The sequence below is a fragment of the Corvus brachyrhynchos genome, unplaced genomic scaffold (assembly GCF_000691975.1).
Source record: "Corvus brachyrhynchos isolate BGI_N302 unplaced genomic scaffold, ASM69197v1 scaffold162, whole genome shotgun sequence".
Taxonomy (NCBI): domain Eukaryota; kingdom Metazoa; phylum Chordata; class Aves; order Passeriformes; family Corvidae; genus Corvus; species Corvus brachyrhynchos.
The window spans coordinates 7,438,468-7,452,362 of record NW_008236696.1 but is presented as its reverse complement, the minus strand read 5'-3'; the positions used below and the strand labels follow the sequence as shown (position 1 = coordinate 7,452,362).

Here is a 13,895-nt window from a genome sequence, read left to right as displayed (position 1 = left end):
GGCCCCGCAGACTGGCCCGGCGGAGGGCTGCAGCTCCTGGGCTTCGTCATGGCCTTCCTCGGCTGGATCGGCATCATCATCAGCACCGCCATGCCCCAGTGGAAGATGGCATCCTACGCGGGGGACAACATTGTCACGGCCCAGGCGCTCTACGAGGGGCTGTGGATGTCGTGCGCCATGCAGAGCACGGGGCAGATCCAGTGCAAGGTGTACGACTCGCTGCTCAAGCTGGAGAGTAAGTTGGGGCTGGGAAGTGGTGAGGGTGTTGGAGTGTCCGTCCCGTCGGGGCTGTCCCCTCCACCCCAGCGCCTCTTGCTCCGGTCGGGGCGGAGGGTACCAGTCCCGCAGGGCCATTACCCCGTGTCGGGGTCGGGCTTGTGGAAGGTAAGGCTGAAGTACTTAGACTGGGTTTGCCAGTCCTGTTGCACGTCCAGTGTCCTGTCTCCGTCGTCGTCATCCGTGTCGTCCCCTCGCCCCTCCGAGTGCCTGTCGCGATGGGGGTGCCACTCCTTTCGGGTGTCACGGTCTCTGTCCCGTTGGATTTACTCAGCCTGTCCCTTCGGGGTTGAAGGTGCGGGGCTCGGGGTCCCCCATCTCTTTCATGATTCCTAATCCTGTCGGGGGTCGGATGCGTGTTTCTTGGGGTTCCCCGCTGGCTCTCCCCGCCGCAGCTGGGGGTCACTCCCCGGTGACGGTCTTTTGGGGCACCCTCGGCAGTGCCTCCTCCCCGGGCGGGGAGCGGGGGCGCCCGGGGGGCAGTGCCCGGGCAGGAGCAGGAGCTGCCCCGCATCCCCCTGCCCGTCCCCCTCCAGAAAATGTCCCGGGGGGAGGAAAGGTCAGATTCTCTACGTGTGTTCCGGAAAGCGCCTTGTTTGCGAACAAGAGCTTTTGGCTGTGGAGGTCCCGCGAAGGACTGGGCAGCCCTGGTTGGGCACGGCTGAGCAGGAGCAGAGCTCAGCAGCGTGGCCGTAGTGGGCTTTTGGAGCACGGGTCCTATTTGCCTTTGACTGTTTTGGTCTTTTGTTTCCTGGGAAAGTCGCTGCTGCTCCCGTGGGGCTTTTAAGCAGAGGGCTGGCAGGTGAGCTGGCTTCCTGCCCAGGTAGCACTGCCTGTAGTTTTTAGGCAGGTCGGTGTGCCGAGACAATGTTTGGGTCTCTTATCTTGTCCTGGGACGGCAAAGCCCATCTCATGCAGGCAGGAGCTGCAGCCCGGCTGGCTGGGGTATCAGCCTGGCTGCTGGGGTGTCATTCGGATGCTCAAGCCGAGCTGGAGCCACACAGAGGGCTGTTTCTAGAGCGCTGGGGCAGATAACTTATGCCGACACCCAAAGGGGTTAAAAAAAATTTACTCCTTTCTCAATACCCCTCGTCTCATCCCGAGTCCTGGAACACCCTCATCCTTCCCTAATTAATAAAATAATAATTGCCACCTTGGTCACCTTCTCCTTCCCAAAGGAACGAGCAGGCAGTTTCACGTAAGCCGAGGTCCGCGGGGAGTGTCCCCGAGTCCGATTGCTTCGGCCCTTCCTGTATGTCCCGCGGTGAAGCCGGACCCACCTTCGTGGCCAGCCCACATCAGTCTGTCCTGCTCCCTTGCCCCAAGCCCCCGTGGGCCCTGCAGCTGGCGGAGGTGCGGATTGCTCCCATCGGGAGTGCTGCGCACCCACTTGGCACTCGCAGAGTGCGGGGCTGTGCTAATCGGGGCAGGGCTGAGCGTACAGTCCGGAGTGGTAATTATGTGTAAGCTCAGCTTCAAGCCTCTTATCTCTCACTGGAGGTGGGGAGCGAAGATGCCAGCAGGTGCTGAGGAATCTCCATCCACCCCCTGGATAGCTTGCGAAAGGTAACCTTGCCTCGGGGGCTGTATACAGCCCTTTGTGCTGTAAATGAGACCCACCTGCGGAGCCCGCCTTGAACAGACTCCCCAAAACCTGCCCCAGGCCCTCCGGCCCTGGCCCATTCAGGGCTGAGCGCCGAAACCAGCTGCTCCCCTCACCTTTGTCCCGCGAACAATACGGGCTCTTCTCTTCCAGGGCTGCGAGGGAGGGAGGTGATGGGGACCGAGGCTGAGCTTGTAGTGGCCTTTTCTGTTCTCGCCGAGCTCTGCAGGACAGAATGCCTGAGAATTCTCAAATATCACAGGGGATGTTATCCTCACAGGGAAAATCGGTGAGGGCTGGCAAAAAGACTCCTCGTTCTTGCGGTCCCTCAGATTGCTTAGGCTGTGCCTTTCCCGCTTGAAAGCGGATCATGCCTGGGGAAATACACCTTATCTGTCGTTTTCCCTCCTCATATCCCTTCAAGGTCTTACAGCCACGTGGGCTTGGGCAGGGACTTGCAATGCTGGTTTGGATGGAGGTGCGGAAAAAAAAGACCAAACAAAACCCCCAAACCGTTTATAGCCAATTCAACAGCCACACCCCGGGACAGGTGCAGTGGAGAGTTCCCTTACTGCATTCATCTGAGTCCTGGTGAAGGTGGCACAGCTGTGTGGGCAGAACTTCTGCCTGGCCACGCTTTCCTGCCAGAGCTTCACATGCCCCAGGTGCTCTGAGCCACATGTCAGAGCCTCATGTGCTGATGGGAGAGGCTCAGATCTGTAATTACGTTGTCCCTGTGGAAAGGACTGAACCTTCTTGCACCTGCAGTAACTCGTGTTTGTGGGAATGCTGGAAGGCTTTGCCAGCAAGCTTTGGAGTATCTGATAGCTGTTGCCATTGCTCTGGATGTGTCAGTGTTTGGCTGCAAGGCAGAGATGGGGTTGGCACAAGCTGATGAGCACCATTAGCCAACCGAGGGGCCTCCAGCTGCCCGTGTGGGCACACTGCTGGAGTGCACCCATGCTGGCACTTCTCCCGCAGCTGTGTTCAGCTGAGGGCTTATGTCACTGCTCCTATTCAGGCAACAGAAAGGCTGCGTTTTGCTGGCTTACGTGAAAAGCAGTGTGTGGCCACACGCAGACATTCAGGCAACAAATGCCACCCTTGCAACAAGGCTTTATTGCACAGCCTCAGCATTGTTCTTGTGGCCCTCCAGCATGGTCCATGGAGCTTAGCTCAGCTTTGTGCTCCTCGGGGTCTCAGGGGGATGGTCTCAGACAGGAGGGAGTAGGGCTCCTGGTACCTTTCTCTGAAAGTTTTCAGCCCCACCTAATCGCGTTCTCCTGTTCAGAGCAGATGTTCTGGATCCTGTCTAGGCTGTTATAGCTGAAGATACTCATCGACCTGTTTGGTTTTGCTGGGAGAGGTTCTGTGCTTGAGACAAGCTGAGACTCACCTATCAATTCATCACCAAACCTAGTACATCCACAATGAGCCTTTGTGCCCTAGCCCAGAAAATAAACAAGGTTTTGAATGCCCTCTGGGTCAAGCAACATCGCTGAAATGTGAAATCTTCCCTCCTACACCTTTACCACCCTGGCTGAGCCTGTTCCAGGAGCTGGGGAAGAGAATGGGTGGGGGAAGGAACGGTTCATGCTCAGGTTACTGCTGCTCAGTTCTGGTGGTAGGGGAGTTGGGAGGGTGGCCCAGGGAGGGACAAAGCATGAGGGACATGTGTCCAATTCTCCCATCTTTAGATCTTGATTAAGCAGGTAGAACCTGCTGGTGGCATCTGTGCTTTCATGTGGGTTAAGGGTTAATTTGCTACCGTGTTTCTCAATCCCTGTTCCTTCCTGATGAAAAATCATGATTGAGCGATAAAGGTCTCACTTGTGCTGGCTTTGAGAAGGTAGAGGGTTACTTGGAATGCCACCGAGGCTGTTCCTGTGCAGTGCCCTGGTGTGTCTGCAAGAGGGGATGGGAGTCTGTTGCAACACACTGGCTTTATTGCTCTACAAGCAGCTTCTAAGCGGCTTTAGCTGTTACTATGTGTTACTAAATCTCTTGGTAAGGGAATTTCCAGGCTTTGTGGGAAAACAGGCTGCCCAGGTCTCCTCTGACCAGGAACCTGGAAATGGTGGTACCATGCTTGTCTTGCCACCAATCTTTGTCAGTGAGCGTAGGAGGGAGGACATTGAACCTTACTTGCTTTCAGATACACAGCGTACAAGCCCACTGTTACCTACTGAACTTGCCTCTTTGCGCTGGGCATGCAGTGGGGAGTTCCCAACCTTCCCATTTTTTCAAGAAACAGGACCCAGAGTCCCTGTTCTGCCTCGATACCTCTGTACCGTCTTCTAGACTGGTAGGGAGGCACTTTAAAAGTGTCCAGATTGGAATCTGATGCTGATGGGTATGCAGGGTGGGCCTTTGCAGGGTCTGGTAAGGGGGTTGAAAGCCTCCAAGCCATTAGCAGCTTTTGGGTGCAGTGAGAACGACTGCGAAGTGTGAGAGATGTTTGCTGGCCACCTCTGAAGCTGTTAACTGCTTGCTCTCTACTGCACAAAAGTAACTTTCGAATGCAGGCGGGGCAGACCAGCAGGATCTCAGATCCCTCTCCTTCCAGGGGATCCAGCTTTCGTGAAACCCCGGTGGGAAGGCTTTGAAGGCTGCTGACTTCTCTTGGAGGTGGACAGTGGAACATGCTTCCTATACTGCAGGGGTGCTTGTAGCTCCTGGGGAACTTCCCTCCTAAGGATTAGAGGGAGCTGCACAGCATCTGTCTCACCTGTATTCTGTCATCAGTTAGCTGGATGGAGGCCCATGGGAAGGGAAGGAAAAGTCCTTATTTTAAATTAAGGCAGTTGATGAGCATCCCTATCAGAGAATAATCTGCACACAGAGCCATTACAGCAATTTTGCCTTACAAACAGGCATTACAAAAATCCCATGGCACTTTCCCAACAGCTTTTCTGTAATATAAATGACATAAACACATTGAATAAGGAAATGGGATGATAGAAAAAACCCTCAAACATCTGCAGGTGAAATACTGAAGTACTTTTTTATATAACTAAGCAGTTACCAGCAATTACTTCTGTCTCAGCTGATAGTTATGGGAAGGAAAAAGTATTACTTAAGCTTCAGAAACCACTAACAAGAATTCTGAATGGTTTGTCAGTATGTTTTTAAAACAAGTGGGGCTTATTCTGTGAAACAGGTGTTATCTGCAGCAGCATGTTTTGTTATTTTAGGCCTTGCAGAATGCAAATATGTTATTAACTGTCTTCAGTAGTTTTACGCCTCTGTTCTTCAGTTCTTGCTGCTTTCTTGCTGTGGGCTTTTCAGGCCATGTCTCTCATTGCTAACCAGCAATCAAAAGGCTTGGCTTCAGAGTCAATACTGGTTTATGTTGACAAAATACTGTTGCCGTCTGAAAGCTGTTGTTTGGTGCCAGACCAGTTTGTCTCACCTTGTGTAGGACTGTTTTTTCCCCAAGGGCTCCCAAGACTGCCTGGGCTTTCCTGTTCCTGTTGGCGAGACAGTTGCAGCAGCAAGGAGTGTTGGGGAAATCCTGTTTTCCCTCTAATATGGTAGAAGTTGTAAAGTTAAATTGCTGTGGATTACTTCTACTTGCTGTCGGTAGCCTGTCCTGTTTAGCAGGTTGAGACAATATTGTACTTGTATAATTTTGGATTTTTAAAGCATCTGGAAAGGCCCGTGTGAACAACAGAACTATTATTAAAGTAGCTTTCCCAGCCCGTGGATGTGAAGCTTCCACTGACAGCGCATCTGTTAATGTGTAGTTAATAACTGGGAGCTTGTATGATGATTAACTGTGGCCAGTGCACTGCACACATTGCAAAAGTGGTAGGAGGACAAAAGCGCTGCCTCCCAGGCTGTGCTGGGAGCTTGGGGCGGGTGGAGGATGGCTGGCTAACACAGTCATGGCACATTACAGCTTCTTGGGACAAAGGAACAGAATGTTTTGCAAAGGCTCCAACCTGTTTTTCTGTCCCACTTCAAGTTTCCTACATATTTCTGTCCCTTTATGCCATGGAGCCATGCATGAGGAGGGGGCGAGGGCACCAGGAGTTGTCCCACCAGCATCTGCTGAGAGTGGGCAGCCCTGGGGAATGCTCACAATGCTGTATTTTGTTCGGCTGCTCCTGCAAAGCTGTCGTGGCATGCATCCAGTTAATACTTAAACATCTTGAGATATTAGTGGGTTTCATAGTTGGGTTTTTAGAGGTCATATAAACTTTTTCCAGCATTTCCCTGTGTTTGTCCCTTGGCACTGTGTGTGAAGGTGAAATGTTTCTTCCCACCCTTATAATTGGTTTTCTAGTTTTTAGAAGATAGCATTGCCTATTTTGAGCTTCATGAAAGATCTCTTTCAAAACCCTCTCCTATAAAGTCATTTCTTCTGCAGCAAGACTGAGCTCAATTTACTGTAGTCTTGATAAAACCAGTTTGGTACCTCTGCCGAAAATACAGTTTCCCATGCGTAGTACAAACTGGTATTCAGCCATGGGCCTCTCCGGAGCTGCTGCTGTAGGGCACAATTTGGCCTTTAATGTATGGCGGCAGAGTTGGGTTTCCTGGGTGGCAACCTGTCAGTTGAAGTCTTTCTGAACATTGGCATTACTTTTGTAAGGTAGAAATTATATTTGGAGTGTAATCTCTGACACTGGAGATAAATCAATTAAAAACGAGTTTGGATCTGCAGTGGTGATTTATGCTAAAGTGACAAATGGCTTTGTTAATGGGTTTCTGTACTTGGTGCAGCAGATGGGTTTTGATTAACACGTGGGTGGTGCGTGGGTGGTGCGGAGGTGTGTCACCTTCCCCTTTGAAGAAAGGGAGAGATATTAGCCAAGCTGATGGAGGACTTTTTCCCAAGAAAGCAAACACTCATCTTATAAACGTGTGTTCCTTCCTGTTGCTCTGATTGTCTTTTTGTGTTGTGTGTAAGTGGTTTCGTAATCTATTTACAGAACAATAAGATTGTGTGTGAAGGGGCAGATCCAGATCTGTTTTAATGCAGAATTAGAGCTTGGTGTTGGTGTGGGTCACAGGAGTTTTCCTGCACAAGCAGTTCTGTGGGACAAAGTGTGGTAAAGGAGCTGCAGGGGCTGGCTGTGTGGCCTTGCTCTCCTCCTAGCTGGTGTCAGGTCTGAGCTCTGAGTTTCAGATTGAGCCACAGAGCCCATTGTTGTGGCAGGGACTCGGGTGGGTTCACCATGCCAGCCCTGACTGAGTGTGCAGGTGCTCTGTTGAAGGCTTAAATCTTGCAGTTGTTCAAGCCTGAAATGCTTTGCAGAGTTCTATCAGGATGCAGTCAGGGCGTTTTGAGGGGTGAGCTCCAGACCTGAGATTCTGTGTCAGGGGACACTTGTGCCTTGGTTATAGCATGCTCCTTGGAATTTATTCCTTTTATTAACCAGCCCTGTTTGTTCTCAGGGCTCTACAGGGCTGTATATTAAAATCCATGCTGTTCAAACAAACTTGATTTGCCAGACAATAAAGCTCAGGCTCTTATTGCACTGCTAGTCAGGTGTTTTGTCACCTGAGGGTTTTTTTTTAGTAATGACTTTGTTTATATCACTACTTGTCTTTCTGTCTTTGGTATCAAGAAAATCTGAGTTCAGTAGCTCACATTCCTAGAGTTAGTGTGTCAATGCCTTCAGATGAGTCCATATAAAACCAAAATCCTGGGTAAAGTACATCAAGTCTGTCTGCTGAGAAATCAGGCAAATTCCATGCTTGCCTACGGGAGGCATCACCCCATGCTCCAACTCTTCAAAGCACAAGAGGCTCTTTAAGCATTTGAGTGTCTTTGAGTCAGTTAAATATTTTAAGTAGAAAAGAAAACAAAGTATTTTTTAATTGGCTGGGAAAATCCTATTTCTTTTGCAATTGTATTTTTGTACCCTCTGTGACTCAAACTGAGAATTTAGCACCAAGAAAAAATCTAAATCAGCACTGAGTTATTTGTATAAAAGACAGGTTTTGGAAGTGTTGAGCAGTTAAGGGGCCTTGCTGTCTGCTGTGGGACTATTCATATGTATGTCACTATTCATATTAAAACGTGTGCTTAAGTACTTTGTCAAGGTAGAGCCTAAATCTGAATACTTCTTTTGATAAACAGATATGTCCTTCCAATTGGGATTCAAATGATCAAGGAACAAAAGATGTCTGAGGGCAATTCCCAGGTCATTTCCTGCAAAAACCGCTGCCTGCCCTTGTTTGCCATGCATTTTAGAAGAGGCTGAGTCCTCTGATCCTGATGCATGACAGTCTTGAGACTAAAGCTGAAAAGGAATGTCTTGCTTGGATGTATCCTGTGTACCAGGGAGTGGGAATATTTAGATACATGATTGCTGAGCCCAGTAATTTGAATTTCGATTTGTATCTTGAGTTTTCTTTGAGGGTAACTCAAATCCTAATGTCTTCCAGGCAGCCTGCAGGCCACAAGGGCTTTGATGGTGGCTTCAATACTCCTGGGGCTTGTCGGAGTGTTTGTTGCTGTGACAGGCATGAAATGCATGAAGTGCATGGAAGATGATCAGGTGAAGAAGATGAGGATGGCTGTCTTCGGTGGGGTGATCTTCATCATTTCAGGTTGGTAACCTACAGATGTGCTGAGTGTTCAGTGTGCTGTTTCCTAGGTGGCATATATCCTGTGATGAATGTGCAAGGGCTTGATGTGTTGCTCCAAAAGCATTTGGTCTGGGAACTCCTTAGAGGACTTTGACACAGTAGTTCAGGCTACCTGAGGCATCTTGGCACTGGCATTGCACTCTCTGTATGGACTTCATGCTTTCTGTACCTGTTGGCAGAGCTGAGTTTGACCTTGCTTCAGTGAAAAAGTCTGTCAGCAGAGCAGTCCTGCCTTTGCTGCAGTGTAACTGGGGGAAACCTCAAATCTGTTCTTACCTTCTCTCCCAACCAGCACTAACTGAAACAGCTCAGAACCTCCAGGGTAGCAGCAGCTCGGCTTTACTCCAGATGCTGATTCTGCTGCAGTGATTTTGCTGATTGTTTTTTCTTAAGCCATGACATTGTGCTCTCTTTACGTGCAGGTCTGGCAGCACTGGTGGCCACGTCGTGGTACGGCAACAGAGTGGCTCGGGCCTTTTATGACCCTTTCACCCCTGTCAACACCAGGTACTGACCCTTTTGGTGTAACACACTATAGTTCAGCATGACAAATACTCACAGAGCTTAGTTTTGAGTAGCAGTTGCTCAAAACAAAGAAGGGAATTTTCTGAACTAGCTGGGTTGTATCCAAACTGTGCAGAAAGAGCTGGGACCAGATCTCATTATCCATGTGCTTCTTAGGTCTTGGCTTTAAGGCAGCATCCCTACCAGAGACCTGTCTGGTGGGACTTCTGCGATTTTTACCCCACTGCATGCTACAGGCCTGGTTTGCACAGAGCTTGGCCTGCAGCTCTGTGGGGTGACCCAAAATACTGGACAAAGCCAGCTCTGAGCTTTGAGGGTCAACAAAGCCTGACTGCTCCAAGCTGCTGCCTTGCAGGAAGCCACATCCATCCCAGTTTTGGCTTCCTTCTGCTTTGTGTGAATGTATTACTCCAAGTAATACCCCTGGATTACAGTGATTTTCACTTTTTCCCTTCTTTCTTTAGATTTGAATTTGGGTCAGCTCTCTTCATTGGCTGGGCAGCTGCATCTCTGGCCATACTGGGGGGATCCTTCCTCTGCTGCTCCTGTCCACGGAGAGAAACTTCATATCCACCCACCCGAGGCTACCCAAAAAATGCCTCCTCCACAGGGAAGGATTATGTATAATGAAACAAAGAAGAGGAACCACCAGCACTGGTAGTGAAAGCATTTTGGAGAGGACACTACAATGCCACTGTCCTGAGCAGAGTCCAGGCTCTAGGTTCTGCCTTCCTCTTCTCCCAAAAATGTGTATATTTTTGTAATCCTCTTTGCTACTGGACATAACTTCTCCTTTCTCTCCCAGCCCGTGGAGGAAGGCTAGCCTAGATTCATAGGTATTGCCACTGGAAAGATGAAACCTCCAAGCTTGGGTTAAGTTTAGTTTTTGGGAGTAAAAGGGAAAATGATACTGTTTTTATAGACGGATGTTGGTGCTTTTTTTAGTTGTTTGTTTTGGTTTTTTTTTAAAAATAGGTGGTAACAATTCAGTCCCATATCCCATTAAGTTAGAGCCCAGTGTGGTGTGTGTAGAAATTAAAGGAACATATATTATATACAAAATGATGAAACCAATAGCTTAAGGGGAAACATAATTTTGGGGAAAAGACTTTACATGTAGGAATGTTTGAAGAGATATAAAATTCTCTTGTACTGTCTTATTGGCATCATCTTCAGCACCCTCCTTGCCATGCAGACAAAGAGTCAGAAACAAATTGCTGTGACTTCAGTGGAAATCCATGCTGTCTGTGCACATGCTGTTGGCCAATGGAAGATGCAGTGTGAGGTAGAGACCACAGAAGTTATCAGACTCCCAAAGCATCTGCAGGTTTCCCTGGTGCCAGGGAAGAGCTCAAGGAAAAGGATTGCCTTCTGTTTTCACTGTGTTTCTCTGAGGCTGTAGCTGTTCCTTAGACACTAAGAGCTGCCAGTGATTGTTTCTCCCTGTTCCCACCCTGGCAGCTGAGCTTGAAGCTTTATCCCCTTGTGTGTGTTACAGGTTACCTTTTAACACTCTCCTCTTTCCTCGAGTCTTTCTTGTTTGGGCTTAGTTTGGCAGCAGATCAACAAATCTCTGTTTGCCTGATGCAGCTAGCTGTGTTAAAGCAAACTGAATGCACTGCCACTCCCTGATGTTTCCCCACGGATACCTCACACGCTGCCATTCCATCCTGTCTGTTTCTTGTAAACACTTTCAGTGATGATAGGAAGGCAAATTCCAAGAAAACTGACCCAAAGGGTATGGCATTTGCTTGTAATCCAAGCTCACCAAAGAGGAAGAAACAAACATTTTAAAGATGTAGCCATCCTTGCATATTGAGTCATATCCAAAAAAAAAATAATAATAATGCTGTTCATCAAAGGTTCCCACCCCTTTCCCTGAAACACCCAGTCAGTCACTTGGTGTTGGCTGACACTGGGAGTTAAGTCTTGTAATTCCTAAAGGGATGGTGCCACTTCTCCAAAGCTCAACCTTTTTGTATAGAAGGAAACTGGTGCTTCTGACCAGGCTTTATAATTGTGTATATGTTCAGAGGCATCAGATCTCTTGATTTCCTTCTGTAGACAGGGAGAGCTATGTACCATGTTGGTGGTCTGTACAAGCCTTGTACCTCTGTTTTACCTGACTCCTGCAGCATAAAGTTACTAAAAGAAACCAACCAGAGCATTTGCTTCAGGCTTGAGTTGATGTTGGCCTGTACTTGGAGCTGGGCCATGTGGCTTCCCCTTCTCCATGGGGAATTGCCTGTGCACAGCAGCTGCCTCGAGAGACCTCTTGTCTTGGGAGATGGCAGCTCAGGTCACATTAAAGAGCTGCTGAAGTCTGTGCTTTTGTATTTGCATTAACCCTGAGCCAGGGAGCAGATGCTTGTATTGGGAACTTGTACAAAGTGTTTTAAAAATTTCAATAAATGGACTTTTTTAAGGAAAATCAGACTACTACTTCATTTCTTGTTTTTGAGCAGAACTTGGAATGGTGCACATGGAAGTGAAGAGTGGGAACTTGGGCTTTTGGGAGCCTGTCTGCCAGGATGGAGTTTGTTTAGCCGTGTGTATCTACAGCAGACATAGGTGGGGACAGATCTTCTACAGTGAGTCAGGCAGTTGTGGCCTCTGGCAGAAGCTCACCCAGTAATCTGCTCCGATTGCAGCCCAGGAACCAGAAGGTCTGCTCTGCTCCTTGGCAAGGCAGGCTGCACCCTGGGTGGAGCAGGAAGGGGCAGGGGGAAGGCAGATGGCTCCCTTGCAGGGGAGTGGGAGCTGCAGGAATGGGGGAGGGATGGGGTGTGGAGCCAAGGTGTTCCCAGGGGAGCTGCTGTGCCCTCAGATCAGTGAGAGTCCTGCTGCTCCATGTGTGACTCCTTCCATCTCACTCTAAAGCTCTTTAGGGAGTGTACTGTGCTTCTCCTATTGTGACAGCACAACCTTTTTTGCAGGCCAGGTAGAGAATGGTTCCTGTTGGGCATGGCATCTTCTAACCTGCACTGATACCTCCCCAGGGTATAGCAAAGCTCTATCCCCCTGCTTCTACTTGCCCTGGAAACCTTTTTCTGTTCACCAGGCTTTTGAGTTCATCCCTTTCATATTTTTAAGTATTTGTGATGAGAGGCAAAATGTATTAAAAATGTTTTCTTAAGCTCAGTCAAGGAGCTGCCTCTAGTCCCTCACTCCCCAAGAACTGTTTGCTTTTGTAATTACAAACAATAGGAGCAAAGCTAATTAGGCCTTGTAAAGCTGGCAGAGCAAAACAGCCAGGCATGTGGCTGGCTGAGTGAGCTTGCAGTGCCTGGAGCAGGCTGGTTGCCTGGCATAGTTTGGGGTCTATGGTCATTCTTATTCCAACCTGTCAATTAGTCAAGGATTTCCATTGAGATTAACTTTTTCCCATGTTTTCGTGCTCACTCCCTCTCCAAGGACTTTTGCAAGTTCTACTCTGAAGTTTCCTGGGCAGAAGAAGAGAGGAAAGCAATCCCATCTATAAAATGGTCAGGGCTTTTCAGCAGCTGGCAAAAATAGACCACTGCAGGAGATGCAGGTCTGTGTGTGGGACTGGCACAGGGGCAGGAGCCAGAGGCTACCTTGTTTATGTGTTTACTGTACTTTTAACTGGATGAAATTCAAAGCCAAGCTTTAACTTCCCCTGCCTTTCTTCCATGATCATGCAATTGTACTCGGTCATGTTTTCTACAGCCCTTTGGCCATCTCTGCTGTAGGCTGCATAGAAAAGGAGTTGCATGGGTTGAAAGTTGGGGGAGTTTCTCACTGGTTTTCAGTCTTTGCACGTGACTGACATTCCTTCTGCTAAAGCCATCTTGCAATGAAATGATGGCATTTGTCTCTGCAGACAATGGGAACTTTGACTGCTTCTTGGCATCTTCTTCCATATCATATTTATTATTCACATAGTGCCTGAGCTCTGTATACTATGCAGGGAACTTCACTGTCAGTGGGAATTACATGCTCATTTATATTGCTTAGATATTTAAAAGGAGTAAGAGATCTCAAGATGTTTTCGGAATAGCATCAGCCTGTTGGATTTCTTGGCTTCTCCAACTCAATAATTTTAAGAAATTGTTGATGCCCAATGTCTTTTACAGATTCAGTTTCTGATTTGCACATGAGCTTCTTGTAATAAATTTGGCTCTGTTTTCTGTATTGCTCTGAACACATATCTAAAGAGTATTAAAGCACTGAAAACTGACAATTAAGATCCCAGAAATAGCCAAGAGACCTAGTGACAGCTGTTGATGGCTGTTTGTGGAACACTTATTCAAGCTCAGAATCTTTTTAATATAAGGCAGAAGCAGAAATAATGGCATTACCGAGTGAAAGAAGTTAATGAAGGACTTCTTCTTAAGAGAAAACCCCAGGAATGTCAGTAAACTTCTTAAGTTGCTCAAAAAGCAGCAGATTTACAAATCTAGATGAGTAACCAGACTGAAAGAGCTCGAGCCTTTGTCCTGAGCATGGAGGCATTTGGAGTAACTTTGGGACAGCCAATGAAGTGACAGTGGTGCAAAATTGTCTCAGTGTTTTCACAAAGGACAGCTAAAAGCTGCCAATGGTAGCAGCATCTTCCAGGGTCTTACACCTGAGTCTGCCTGAAAAGTTATTTTGTGGTCAGCTCTTTGCACAGTGTCAGGTCTGCAGTCAAATCACAGAACAGCCTGGGTTGGAAGGGACCTTTATGTGTCACCTTGTCTGTGTCCCTGCAATGGGTGGGGACATCTTCCATAAATCTTGCAATGTCAGACCTCGCAAGTGGCCAAAGCCCTGGCACTGGTGTGTATCCCGTCAAGATTACTCACCCACAATGTGGTTTGCCCACCATCTTAGCACCTACCGGCTGGCAGAGGAGGTGGCTGGTGACACACAGAGCAGAGGAGCC

At 48.4% G+C, this 13,895-nt stretch overlaps 1 protein-coding gene across 1 annotated transcript; it reads left to right on the top strand.

Annotated features, from left to right (window-relative positions):
- The first annotated feature begins 6 nt into the window (after window positions 1-6).
- Window positions 7-11,441, top strand: CLDN1 (claudin 1). Its single transcript, XM_008644569.2, has 4 exons — window positions 7-235; window positions 8,279-8,443; window positions 8,905-8,989; window positions 9,472-11,441. Exons 1-4 carry the CDS (start codon window positions 49-51, stop codon window positions 9,632-9,634), a joined length of 600 nt encoding a protein of 199 aa, XP_008642791.1. The 5' UTR covers window positions 7-48; the 3' UTR covers window positions 9,635-11,441.
- The last annotated feature ends 2,454 nt before the right edge of the window (window positions 11,442-13,895 follow it).

Excerpts from the sequence above, each read along its gene's own strand:
- CLDN1 (XM_008644569.2), top strand. The coding sequence starts at position 49 with ATGGCCTTCCTCGGCTGGATCGGCATCATCATCAGCACCGCCATGCCC. Across the intron at positions 236-8,278 it reads CTCGCTGCTCAAGCTGGAGA|GCAGCCTGCAGGCCACAAGG; the intron begins GTAAGTTGGGGC and ends AATGTCTTCCAG. Across the intron at positions 8,444-8,904 it reads GGTGATCTTCATCATTTCAG|GTCTGGCAGCACTGGTGGCC; the intron begins GTTGGTAACCTA and ends CTTTACGTGCAG.